We start from the raw sequence: 13950 nt of genomic DNA on the forward strand, positions 1-13950 counted from the left end.
AGAATAGTTCTATTTTCATTTTAAAAAGAAAGTACAGCTAATCTCTTTAATGTGTAGAAAATTTCTTGGTCATAGTAAGCTAGTGATGGTGTCATGTTCTTTAATTTTTTTTTTTTTAACCTTTATTTATTTTTGAGACAGAGAGAGAGCATAAACGGGGGAGGGTCAGAGAGAGGGAGACACAGAATCTGAAACAGGCTCCAGGCTCCGGGCTGTCAGCACAGAGCCCGATGCGGGGCTTGAACTCACGGACCGTAAGATCATGACCTGAGCCGAAGTCAGCCGCTTAACCGACTGAGCCACCCAGGCACCCCAGATGATGTCATGTTTTGAAGGTAAGTGATTCTTTTACCACAGAATTTTATAGGAGATGAGTAGAAAACATTAGTTTTTGTATAATAGGGAAGCTAAGAAAATTAACTATAAAGTTATAAAGCTATGAAGCCTTCATTTTGGTCAAGTAATTCAATCACAGACTTAACCCGATGACAAACCACTTAAAAGTAATCACTTCAGTTTCTGTATGCTCAGAAAAAAAATATATATATACTATTGCTTATCTCACAGGACTCTACTGAATGTTGAGAGCATCACGTATTGAATAAGTCTTTCATACTTCATTTTATAGTGACTGAAAATGATCAAATTTTATTTTTAACAGGCTCACAGACAAGTAACTAGCAAGAATTAATAGTTAACATTTCTTTCAGGTTTTAAATCTACCTGGCATTTAATTGGTAGAGTATGAAATGATTCATTGATTTCCACTGTGTTTATAATGCAGTAAACAACCCCTTTTATAAGAACCTTAACGATACAGCACAAGTCTGATTATTGGTCTTCTCACATCAGCTTATGGCACTTCAGCCACCTCGCGGTAGGAGCAGGCCTTTGCAGCAGAGAAAACATCCTGGCAGCAACTATAACATCTGCCCGAAGAAGCTGACCCATCCCAATCCTCCCCAGGCTATGTGTGCTAAGTGTTGAGTACCTAATAATAATCCACCTCCCTTACATCCTGCTCGGAGAGAGGATGTTATTTTACTCAAAAACTGGAAGACTAAAACAATGAACTTGTAAGAGGCATTGTTATGAGGGCTACAATTCAAGCTATTGTTATCCAACGAGCATCTAAAACATACTGTAGTAACTAGCAGAGAATAACATTTTAAGACTAATAAGGACTAAGGTATTAATTTTACCTGGTAGGTTAATGACTAGAAAAACATTCTGAATTTTCAGGATTTTGTAAGCTGACAAAGGTGACATTTATACCAATGACATGTGCAAATATGAGGTATAATGATTACATTTAGTCACAGAAATACTATTTTAGAATGAATGGGACTTGGCTTACATGTACAATGTGGATATCATTTTCCATATAATTCAGAAAGAGTGCTGAAAAGTCACAGAAGTCACTTGAGAAGGAATCCATCCCTCAGTGGGTCATCATTTTCCACTATAAAACTTGCTGTACCTGTATAATGGGCTTGCCCAGATACTTCCACTATAACAGCTTTAAAATCCCCACATTTTGCTTCCTGAGAAAAGATGAAAGGAGTATAATATCAAAATACTGCACTTATGTTGTGTCTGGCCTAAAAGTCACATTCTTGACTTTTATCATTTTAAAGAAAACCTAAGGTTCATCTTGTAGGTCATAGAAGGTTTTTAAGGAGAGAGACATGATCAGATTTGTGTTTTAGAGAAATTAACCTGTAAAATGGAAACAAATCAGAGAGGAAAGCAATTAGAAACCTAGAAACCTCTTCAGAGTAACCTTCATTCATTGATGGACTCTAGAGTCACTAGGGTAGTTTTTAGGGAGGCTGGAGAAGAACATAACAGATACTTTGCAGGTGTAACTGGCGGGCATGAGGACTCACAAATGGGAGGTGAGGAGTATGCATGAGTTAAACACGAGTGTAGTTCCTACTTGGAAGTGAAGCAGATACCCCCATTAACCAAGACGGAATGAGACAGGAAGAGCACATTTAGGAAGGAAGAAAGAATTTTTTGACAAGATGACATATCTCTGGGACTGTCATTTCCATATGAGTTTGGTGGACAGTTGGGAATATGAGTGTTAGACTCATGAGAGAGGCAGGCACACGGTGGGCATGGGAGGGATGAAGGTTCAGGAATGGTCATCAGTGGGGTGGTTGGGAGTTGAGGCCTCCAAAGTGGGTAAAATTACCCAGTGGCATCAAAATGCAGATGAGATGAAAAGGAAACTAAGGATGACATGCTGGGGAGCAGAGGAAGCTGAGGCAGGGAAAGAGACTGAGAAGGCACCATCCTAAGAGCTTGGAAGAGCCCAGACAGAGAGGGAAGGCATGTGGTGTGAGTGAAGATATCCTGCCAAGTATGATTACTAACTATAAAGAAAGAACTCCAAATGTTAACTACCGAGTATCTTTATTATTTCTTAATTTTTAAACATGAGAATAACTAACTCTTATGATAAGATGTCAATCATTAGATTAGGACACAGTAGTTTCATTATCTTTTTATAAAGCTGCTATAATAAAAGCCTCATTAAAAATTTGCTTTGTCCAATAGCAATACAGTAGTGCTTAACAGTGCACAGTCTACACAGAGAGGTCCACAGAGTCTGGCTCTGATATCCGTTAACTGTTTGACCTCTGGCAAATTACCTAACCTCTCGAATCCTCTGTTTTATCATCTGTTTAAAAAGGATAATAACAGTACTGACTTGCCAAGATTCTCATGAGGATTAAATGAGATGGTACGTATAAACTGCTTAGCGTGGAAATTAACATATAGTGAAATTAGCTATAGACTTGAAGACAATGTGCATGTCTGCTTTTGCATTCCGTCAGCTGGGATGTCACCCATCATATGGCCTCTGGAGAGCTCCACTATACACCCGTGGGGCAATGAAAGTGAAAAGCAAATAATGTCTTTGTATTAATGCATGCTAAGTTTTGACCTTGTGGACCCTTAGGAAGGAACTTGGGGGCCCCTAGGGATTCCAAACCACACTTTGAGAACCAATATCCTAGCTGAACAGAAGTTGTTGTTTTTTTTTTAATTTTTTTTTTTTTAACGTTTATTTATTTTTGAGACAGAGAGAGACAGAGCATGAACAGGGGAGAGGCAGAGAGAGAGAGGGAGACACAGAATCAGAAGCAGGCTCCAGGCTCTGAGCCATCGGCCCAGAGCCCGACGCGGGGCTCGAACTCACGGACCGTGAGATCGTGACCTGAGCTGAAGTCGGACGCTTAACTGACTGAGCCACCCAGGCACCCCTGAACAGAAGTTTTTATAGGCCTGATTTAAAAAAAAAAATTTTTTTTAATGTGTGTTTATTTTTGAGACAGAGCACGAGCAGGGGAGGGGCAGAGAGAGGGAGACAGAGGATCTAAACAGGTTCTCCACGCTGACAGCAGAGACCCCAATATGGGGCCTGAAGTCATGAACTGCGAGACCATGACCTGAGCCGAAGGTGGACACTTAACCGACTGAGCCACCCAGGTGCCCCTAAAATTTTTTTCTGAGAGCTGAGTGAAGAAACTTCCCTAACAGGGAACTCAGGCCTCTTCAGTTTCAAAGGTCACACACTTACAAATAAGAAGCCAAGGGTGTTACTTACCCTGACAGCCTTCCCTGTGAATACTGAGCCAGTTGCACTACTTTTAAAGGCTCTGGTCTGGTTCAGTTCTAGAAGCCCTTTGTGATACTGTAAGGCAATTCGAGCTGTCACTCCTGATCCAGTAGGACTTCTGTCAACCTGTTTCAGAGTAAATGAAGATAAGAGCGTTCACAGTGTTCCAGTTCCACACAATCTGGCTTTTGTGCCAAACATTACAGTTTTAATACCTGTTCATCTGCAAACACACAGATGTTGGTGGTTGGTTCCTCACTGTAAGTGTCTTTTCCATCTGTTAATATAGTTCCATACAGAAAGGAAAGGTCTTCACTCTCAGGATGATTAATTTTAAACTGAAAATAACAACAACAAAAAATTATCATGTAAAATTGTCATGTAAAATTACATGTAAAATAAATATTTTGATTCAAATTTATCTTAATAAGTAATGTAGATGGGGCACTCTTAGGCATAACTTTTCAATCTGTCATTTTTAAAATACTTTTTGGGTCAGGGCAGTAAATGATATCTTTGTCTAGATGAATACAAATAGTTTTATTGGAAGTTACGGTTCTTATCATTCTTTGAGTCCTTTCTAAGGAATTTGTGCTGCAGATAGCCTCTACTAAAGGAACAGTTCTATTTATACACACACACTCCAAATGCTACTCTCTTTGAAATACTGACCCCAGGATGGTTAATCCATAGACTGGCCGTGTTTGCTCAAACAGGAGGAGCTAAGGCAGTCAGTCATAGGCTCACTCTCAGGAGTTTGAAGGGGATAATGTAGAAATATCAGACAATAAACAGCTAGAGCTGAAGTTATTACCATGGGCAGAGACAAGGACCTGGAAGAGAGGTCACGAGCAAGCAAACGTTGTAACAATGCAGAAGCTATTAGGTAAGAGAAATGGTTGGATGAGAAAAAAGATCTACTGTAAAGGATGAAGTCAGTTGGTATTATAAGAAGCAGCAGATACACAGAGAAGCAGGCGCCTGAGTGGTAAAGGATGGTCAGGCCCGAACATGCAATGCTTTCTGTTCTTAGGAGGTCTAGTTGAACTTTTCCTTGGTTTCTCTAATGCCTATTAGATTTCAAACCTGTAGCACCATTACATCACACTATTCACGGGTATGCTCCCCCCACTAGACCCCCGCTCCTTAAAAGTGGGTTTGTTCTTTCTTCGAATCTCTAGCATCGAGCATAGCATAGTCCGACTCAGTAAGTTCTTGGTAAATGTTTGTTAAAAGAATGAATACACCTTTATACACCTTTATAATAAAGTGAATATTATACTGTGCTTTAACTAACAGGAATTTAAGTAAAAACTTAAAAAAAATAAATGAAGATGAATTTGTATTAACTTTAGCCCCCACCAAAATGGCCTTTCCCTAAATCTGCATTAGCAGCGTGAATGGTCAACAATTCAGAAAGTAGCTCCAATGCCTGATTTAACACTAACAGATGATGCTATGGTTGGTCATCTCATATGTGATTCTCTCCTATTTTTCTTAGAATCCCTCGTCCCTCAAACGCCACCCCTTGCCACCTTGGTGAGAAGTTAAAGCTTTAATGAGAAGTTCAAAATTACTCCTTTTATTAAGAAAAATAGGTGGTGCCTGGGTAGCTCAGTCAGTTAAGTGCCTGACTCATGATTTTGTCTCAGGTCATGATCTCATAGTTGTGAGATCGAGCCCCGCATCCAGTTCTGCGCTGGGCCTGGAACTTGCTTAGGATTCTCTCTCTCCCTCGACCTCCCCACCTCGTCCCCTCTCCTGTGCAAGCTCTCAAAAAAAAAAAAAAAAAAAAAAAAAAAAAAAGAGGAAACGATGCCTTTTCCTCTTAATTTCATTAAAAAATAAGGTGAAGTTATTTTATGCCAAATTGTAGCTCAAACTATTAGCTATCTGCTTAGTGAAAAGAAAATTGATATAAATTCAGAGCTTCAGAAGGTGCTATGAGAAAATAATTCTAGATACTAGTATTGACAGCCATGGAAAAATGACAATTTAGAACAGGAATACAGTATATATTTTCATCTTAAGTTATAAATTATGTTATTAAAGTCTCAGGTATGTTAAATAGGCCCATAATATTATTAGTATATTAGACACTTTTTCACAAATTATTTTTTTCCTTAGAATAGTAATTCTCATATGCTAAAACATTCAAATACTGTATATGAGTTTTATAGGTCCCAATTTTATTTTATTTTATTTTTTTACAGGTCCCAATTTTAAATGTAAAATGGCAGGCTTATGCTAGAAATGAAAGAATATCCTAGACTTATTTATCATCTAAGCTGATTTTATCAGAATAGTTTTCCCAAGCCAAAACTAGACTGACTTGAGTAGTTATTTAGGTAACTTCTTAGCAATATGGGAGAAATTCACTAATTAGGAATTACTGTTCTCTGTGAAATAAAAGAATGTCTGATCAGATTTAATGAAATCTATTTTGTAAGCTATAACTGACATTATTTTCAAGTTTTGCAGAATGACCACATATAGCAAAGCATATGCATTTCAAGTTAGTGAAATACTATTTGATACATTTTCTATATGTGTAAATAATCACAAATTATTAGTATGTATATAGTTATTTATTGAACATATATTATAGGTAGGTACTATTCTAAGTCCTTTACATGTATCGAACTTACTTCATTCTTATAACACCCGACGAAGCAGGTATTTCATAATTCCCCTTTTACGACAGGAAGGTTATGTTACTCTTTCAAGGTTACAAAAGTCACAAGTGGCAAAACTAGGACTCCTAGATAGTCTTGCTAGAGAGCCTAAGATTGTAACCAGTACCTTATTCTTAGTACTTCTAATAACCTAAATATATAAATATTTAATTTTCTGTATAGGGACGTAATTTATACTCCCTCCGTGCCACAGAGGAAGGCATTTGTTATGTAAGCAGTGTTTGTACTGACCTGAGCTTTGACTGCTTCCGTCACTGCACTTGCTGCATCCACAAGGTCCCTTGTCTTTGCAGAACAAACATCAAGTCCTACCTTTTCAGCACTAACAAATGCATAAAACGCCCCACCATATGCAATGTCTACCACCATCTTTCCACGACCAGGAACATCCACTAAGAGATCTAAAAAAAATGTGTTTGAAAAGAAGTTTGTTTTTTAGTATTTTGGCAGGAACAGTTCACAGCATTTTTAATATGTGTGTTTTGGTGGAGGGGTGCTTTTTCCTATCATAAAAAGGAATGAAACAAAAATTTATTTTCAAAATAAGCATCAAATAAATATTAGACCTTTAGCTAAGTGCATCTATTTTTTCTATGTCTTTTATTAATTAATTAATTTATTATTTTTATATAGAATTTATTGTTAAATTGGTTTCCAAACAACACCCAGTGCTCATCCCAACAGGTGCCCTCCTCAATGCCCATCATGCACTTTCCCCTCTCCACCGCCCCCCATCAGTTTTTAAGAGTCTTCTTATGGTTTGCCTCCTTCCCTCTCTGTAACATTTTTCCCCCCCTTCCTCCCCCTGGTCTTCTGTTAAGTTTCTCAGGATCCACATATGAGTGAAAACATATGGTATCTATCTTTCTCTGCCTGACTTATTTCACTTAGCATAATACTCTCCAGTTCCATCCATGTTGCTACAAATGGCCAGATTTCATTATTTTTCATTGCCAAGTAGTATTTTATTATATATATAAATCACATCTTCTTTATCCATTCGTCAGTTGATGGACATTTAGGCTCTTTCCACAATTTGGCTGTTGTTGAAAGTGCTGCTATAAACATTGGGGTACAAGTGCCCCTATGCATCATTAAGTGCATCTATTTTTAACTTGATAATGCTTGCATAAGTTTTAGAACATCTAGTGCCATGTTTTTCTTAAATCATGTACACTTACTTTATAACTGCTCTGAGGATCTTTGCTAGGAAACCTTAAAGAGGCAGAGAGAGCAGAAATTCTGGGACATCAACATGTGAAAACTATGAAGGAAAATGTAAGTCCCTTTTCATACTATGAGAAACTGTTTAAAATAGGATTTTGGATCCTATTCACAAACTGGCTTTCTTCAACTGTAATGTCAAAACAAAATGAAAAAAAGAGATTTTTCTATTTAAGTTATATATGCTTATTCTATGTATTTTCATCTCATGATGAAAATCTGTGTATTTTCATCTCATGATGAAAATCTGTGTATTTTCATCTCATGATGAAAATCTGTGTATTTTCATCTCATGATGAAAATCTGTGTATTTTCATCTCATGATGAAAATCTATGTATTTTCATCTCATGATGAAAATCTATGTATTTTCATCTCATGATGAAAATCTATGTATTTTCATCTCATGATGAAAATCTATGTATTTTCATCTCATGATGAAAATCTATGTATTTTCATCTCATGAAAGCATCCTGCAAATACTCAGAATAAATCCATTTTAGAATCACTGCTGATGTTTACAGTATCTTTTTGTGTCAGAGTTTTTGAGTATTCTAAGCCCCTGGCATACCCAAAATTTCACCTGAAGGTCAGTTGTTTGAAATCCTAAACTGGTATTTCCAAAGGAATGGAGCTGGATGATATTTGGAGATACTCAAACTGTTTTACCCCTTCTTGCATTTTCCTCTCTTCCTCCTCCCCAGTTCATTCGGCTTGGTGATCACTGCCTTTGGGGGAGGCGTATGTCAGGGGAGAAAGCAGGTTTTATGGAAACCTAAGATCTCAGGGGAGAGAGGTTTGTTGGCAAAGCAGTGTTCTGAAGGGGAAATATTTCTCCTGGTCTCCTCTGGAGTGAGAAAAGAGGCAGCAGGTCCTCAGTGCAAGAGGACCTATGTTGACTTCCCCACAGCATACAGGGAGGCTTCAGGTTGTGATAGAGATAGCAAAAAGGAGGGGAAGCAGGGGCAGGAGCCACACGGACAGGGGTAGATTATGCTTCGCTGGTTAGTTGTGCAGGCTGATGACCAAAAGGCCCTCCTCTCCAAGGCCTTGGCTCTTCTAAGAAAACTTTGCTACACATACAGCAGGAAAGGGGACACCACGTGGAGGGATGAGGCTAGGCAAATCCAACAAGGCAGAGTAGGGTCTCAAAATCAGACATTGTGAAAAATACAATGTTTATTATATTCCTTAGTTTGCACACTGAGTCATACAAAGATACTGGTATGCCTTCAGTTCCAGGCTGCCCACAGACCCCCTTTTAACACATAATGTGTCAAAACAGAGCAAGTTGATAATCAAACATGCCTGTGGAACTTAAAAGCAAACATGAATGAAAAATTTTTTGTTTTTATCTTGATGCTGGTGCAACACAAAAGTCAAACTTAATGAAAAGAGAATGAGGAAGTAGATGGAAATGAAGGACGGCTGGAAAGCTAAGCGTGGCTTTGGTGTCCTCGTGTGTAAAATGGAATTGCTATTCCACCCTGAGAGGATTGTTTTGTGAATTCCATGTAATAATGTGTGGGGAGTGCCTGGCACAAATCAGGAACGTAATAAATGTTGATAGTAAGGTCAAAAGGTTAATTTCTAGTGGGAAGAGGGCTATTAGGGGATGTTTACATTTGCTAATCACCATGTTCTCTCAGTTTCATTTATTTACTTATTCTACAAATATTAATTGACTACCTACTGTTCTAGCACTTAAAAAACCAGTTTTCATTTTAGCTGAAGGGAGTGAAAAAGAACTCAATGGTCCTCTAAGGTGGGTACTGTGGTCATCTTCATTTTGCAGATCATGACTTTGAGGCATTGAATCCCTTTCACAAGGTCATCAAGATGGGGAGGGGCTGAGCAGTGATCTTGAACCCTGTCTACCCTTTTTGTATTTTTCAAAGTAGAGAATTTAGCATATTTTTTTAATGACTCAAAGTGACCATTAGTGCCCACTGATAATTGTATAGTCACACAGTGATGCTCTTGGGAGCTATTGTGCTTATGGATTGGCTGTCCTGCCCCAACCAGCCCCAAATGATGGTGATCTTGCTGCCAGCTGTCATTTCCCACAATCTAGAGTGCTTCTAATCTGGTGCCGGGGTTGCCTGGGGAGAAACTGGATAGCCAACCTACTTAAACTGCTGAGATTTTTGAGATACAATCTTAAACATCCACCTGTCTGTCTCAAGTGCCCTCCCAATTAGGACGTGATGCCATTCTCTTGTAGAGGGCAAAATGGCATAAATTTCCCCCAGGGGAATTCTTCATCAACCTGTGTGTTTCAACTGCCTGCGGCTGCTCAGACTGGCAAATGCCTGCTCATGCCTGGGCTATTACTGTATCATCCATAATCAGGCTAATCTAGAATCCAAATCCTCAAGAAAGATTAAGATCTAACAGAATGATTTGCATGCACTGAAGACTTAAGGAAAGGAAGCGATAACCCTATTCCTGAATGGACTAAATTAGCTCTCAGCTCACTTCCAGTCATGCCTATTTTGGAGAGATCTCCCTCTTTGTAAGGGTTATAGTTACATACACTCTGTTTTACATGACTAGGCTCTGTGCTAAGGAACCCACCAAAACCTTTTAGAGGCTCAGCACTTGTAGAACTCTAGCAAACCTATATATTCTGCAGCCTTCTGTCTCTAGAAATGTTTTGTTAAATGCTAAGTACCTTGCATACTCTTAATCTTCACCCAAAACTCAATGAGATAACAAATGAAAAAATATGGGCACAGAGAGGTTAGTAATTTGATTAAGGTTGCATAGATAGCTTTAAGGAGTTGTCAGGATTTGGCCCCAGGCAACATCTGTTCCTGTTCTTAAAGAGTAAGAGCAGCAACATCTGTAACTTCCCGATTTGTAAATTGCCTAATTCATTCGTTGTTACTTCTTTTCCAAAGAAGTGGGGAAGGCACTTTGTACAGGTGAGGAAAAGGAGACAGGGTTTAGTAACTTGTCAGGGAGTAATAATGTGTCTCATATGTGTATTCTTAACGAGCCAATGAACCCTGGTACATTGGCTGTTCTTTGCTCTTTCTAACCCTATGAGACTTACCCAACTGTGAAGTCTCTAGGAATGCCTGACAGTGAGGAGTGAGGCGCTGAGTAAGGGAGATATGGAATTCTGTACTCAAGGCTCTCCCAAGACCAAGATGAATAAATCTGCGGGATAATCGAATTGCACACACCGCACAAATCCGCAAGGCTGACGCGCATTTGATTTGGAATTACCTTTTTATTAACTGCAAAGGCATGAGAGTGTGTTAATTGCTATGCGTGGGTTCCAGGCCAGAGAGGCGGTTAGTGGTGTTAGTTGCGTCCCGGAGCTGGGAGGGTGTCGCCGTTTACCTGTGGCCAGCGCGAAGGCCGGGACGCTGTGGAAGCGCACAGGGCCGCGACTGCGGCCGCCCTCGCATTCCACGAAGGCGGCCACCAGCCCGCACGGGCAGTGGATGTTGACGCGGGCCTCGCGGGCAGCGGCCGGGGGCGCGGGGACCAGCCCGAAGTCGACGGCGAAGCGGCCCAGCGCCAGCACTGCGTGGCCGCACATGGAGCTGTAGCCCTCGTTATGCAGGAACAGGACGCCCAGGTGCGCGTCCGGCAACTCGCTAGGCACCAACACAGCCCCGTACATGTCCCGGTGCCCGCGTGGCTCGAACATGAGCCGTCGTCGCAGGTGGTCAAGGTGCTGGCGCATGTAGCGCCGCTTGGCCAGTAGTGTGGGGCCGACCACTTCCGGACACCCCGCCAGCACGATGCGCAAGGGCTCGCCGCCCGTGTGCATGTCCACCACCGACAGCGCCGGTGTCCCCGGGTCGTGCGGCGGCAGCCGCGGCACCGCCAGCGCGCTCTCCATCGCTAGCGTCCAGAAGCTCCACCACGTCACCGCCGGACGCGCTTCCAGCCTCGAGCCCACCCGCGCACTCCGCGCGCGAGAGAGGGTGGACGTACGGCCGCCTCGGGGGCGGGGCCTCAGAGAGGAGACTAGGAAGCGCGAGGGGGCGGGGCTTCGGCGTGTTGGGGCGGGGCGGGGCTTTGGCCTGTTGGGGCGGGGCGGGGCTTCGGCGTGTTGGGGCGGGGCGGGGCTTTGGCGTGGTGGGGCGGGGCGGGGCTTCGGCGTGGTGGGGCGGGGCGGGGCTTCGGCATGGTGGGGCGGGGCGGGGCTTCGGCATGGAGGGGCGGGGCGGGGCTTCGGCGTGGTGGGGCGGGGCGGAGCTTCGGCGTGATGGGGTGGGGCGGGGCTTCGGCGTGGTGGGGCGGGGCGGGGCTTCGGCGTGATGGGGCGGGGCGGGGCTTCGGGTTGGTCGCCCGGGTTACCAGGAGGTGGGGCCGCTTTGGCTGCTGTGGCCCGGATGTCCGGGCGCCGCGAGCCGGGTGGCTGATTTCGGAGCTTCTTCAAGGAAACCTGCAAGCGGCCAATGGGTGAGTGGTCATCGAAGTCCCGTAAAGCGTTTGCCTTAGTCCCTGCTTCTTCCCCTCGCTGGCGCCTCTGGGCTCTGCTCCTGCGGGTGGCCTCCGGGTAGCGGCGCATCCTTGCCCCTTGCTCGCACCGCCCTCGAGCGGGCCCGGGACTCCTCCAGGGGTCGGGACGGTCTCGGCCCCTCTCGGGCTGCAGAGGAGACGTGCCTCTTGGGGGATGCCGGCCGTGTGCCAGGGCAAAGGCCAGGTCTTTGTTGTTCGGGAGGTCACTTCGCTGCCCTTGTTTTAGTTCCTTTGTGTAGCGTTCATGGCTGACTTAAGAATTTAAAGCGCGGGCGTTAGTGCCCAGAAAACATTAAAGGAAGCTGAAGCTAATTGCTGCCTAACTGTTGTCGCCCGCTTCAGCGTCAGACGTTAAGTTTACAGGGCCCTTCACAAAGCGGCAAGACCGTTGCAAAAAAAAAAAAAAAAAAAAAAAAAAAGTCTTAAAATCTTAGCCGTCCTCCAGGAAAGGAGATGGGAGGGGAAATTGAACGGACACGGGGAGCCGCGGTTTTGTTTGATGGGTGATGAGCTGTTGTTGGTTTCAGTCAATCATAGTGGTTTTCAGGCCTTGGATTTGAAATACATACATATGTATTTATAAAACATCTAGGTGCAAAATCCACGTGGAAGAAGCCTCCATTCTTTAATTATGTCTTCTCAAAAAATCTGAAACAATTCATTTTTGTTTGTTAGTAATTTAGGACATAGTGATTACAATTGGTTAAAAAGTGCCAAATAAGGTAAAGAAGACCATGGATTAAAAAAAGTAAGTGTGATAAAAGTGACAACATTAAAGTTGGCAGACTTTTAGTCTGTGCTATTGCTGTTGTTTCTCAGCACAAGGAGAAAAAAGTCAAATCTACTTGAATTTGAAAGGGGAAAGGACATAGTGGACCAAGCAGTCTCTAGAGTGTGAATTCATGAAGAATTTGGGAAATGGTTATTCAAGAATAGTGAAAGGAAGGAAAAATTCTTCTCTACCCTTAGGGTTTTCCAGCTGGGCTAATGATTAAACTCACATGAGACAGATTAACAGGAAAAAAAACAACCTCAGAGTTTTATAACAAGTGTATGGAGAAACAATTATGAAATTGAAACCTAAGAAATGACCAAGGCAGGGAGTTCTTATACGTTTTAGACAAAGAGACAATAAACTTGGAAGGAATTTACGGGTAAAGGAAAACAGAATTTGGGGCCAAGGTAGTAGGTTAGTAAAATAACAAGGTTTACTTCTGTAGCTTTATTATCACTGATAATAAAGGATGTCTTTTTGCTTAGTATAAGGAGGATATTTTTCGTATGGGAGGTTTGTTCCTTGCTTTCAGGAGAGAGGGTCGGAGTGTCCTTGCCCCCGTTGTTTCTTAAGTAACATTTGTTTAAAATAATTGGTATGCCAAAGTAGCACATTTTGGGAACCTGCCCTTGGCCCCTACAATGGTCATAAAATGCTTATTTTCCAAGTTGATTCATACTTGACCACAGGTGTTTAGGATTTACTCCTTAATATATAGTGCAGTATTGGTTTCAGGAGTAGAATTCAGTCATTTATCACTTACATATAACACCTGGTACTCATCATAACAAGTGCCCTCCTTAATGCCCATCACCCACCTCCCCTCCAGAAGCTCTCTGTTCTCTATAATTGAGTCTCTTATGGCTTGTCTCCCTCTCTAGTTTTATCTTATTTTTGCTTCCCTTCCCCTATGTTCATTGGTTGTGTTTCTTAATGTCCACATATGAGTGAAATCATATGGTATTTGTCTTTTTCTGACTGACTGATTTTGCTTCTGGATTTACTCTACTCAAGGCTCTAGGTTCTTTGAGGGCAGGGACTCTTGATATGTTGCTCTGTGGATCTTTAGAAGTCCCTAGCCAGGGAATCTGATACTTAATGCATGTTTATTGAATGAATAAGTCAATGAACAAAGGAAATC

The 13950-nt window shown here is 42.0% G+C and overlaps 2 protein-coding genes across 3 annotated transcripts in view; one reads left to right on the forward strand and one right to left on the reverse strand.

Moving 5' to 3' along the window:
• Positions 1-632: 632 nt before the first annotated feature.
• On the reverse strand, positions 633-11500 carry L3HYPDH (trans-L-3-hydroxyproline dehydratase). The gene is made up of 5 exons (XM_019451662.2): positions 10901-11500; positions 6559-6728; positions 3847-3969; positions 3620-3757; positions 633-1544 (listed from the first exon to the last, which is right to left on the reverse strand). Exons 1-5 carry the CDS (start codon positions 11406-11408, stop codon positions 1419-1421), a joined length of 1065 nt encoding a protein of 354 aa, XP_019307207.1. The 5' UTR covers positions 11409-11500; the 3' UTR covers positions 633-1418.
• A 347-nt stretch (positions 11501-11847) lies between these two features.
• Positions 11848-13950, forward strand: part of JKAMP (JNK1/MAPK8 associated membrane protein) — a 29960-nt gene continuing 27857 nt past the window's right edge. Inside the window, exon 1 of one of the 2 annotated variants that reach the window (XM_019451658.2) lies at positions 11848-11974. In XM_019451658.2, coding sequence (XP_019307203.1) covers positions 11971-11974 — 4 coding nt within the window. In that variant the 5' untranslated portion in view covers positions 11848-11970. The remainder of the gene's footprint in view (positions 11975-13950) is intronic. The other variant, XM_019451659.2, reaches the window with a different exon arrangement.

Source organism: Panthera pardus, unplaced genomic scaffold, assembly GCF_024362965.1.
Source record: "Panthera pardus isolate Hobbes unplaced genomic scaffold, ASM2436296v1 HiC_scaffold_24, whole genome shotgun sequence".
Taxonomy (NCBI): Eukaryota; Metazoa; Chordata; class Mammalia; order Carnivora; family Felidae; genus Panthera; species Panthera pardus.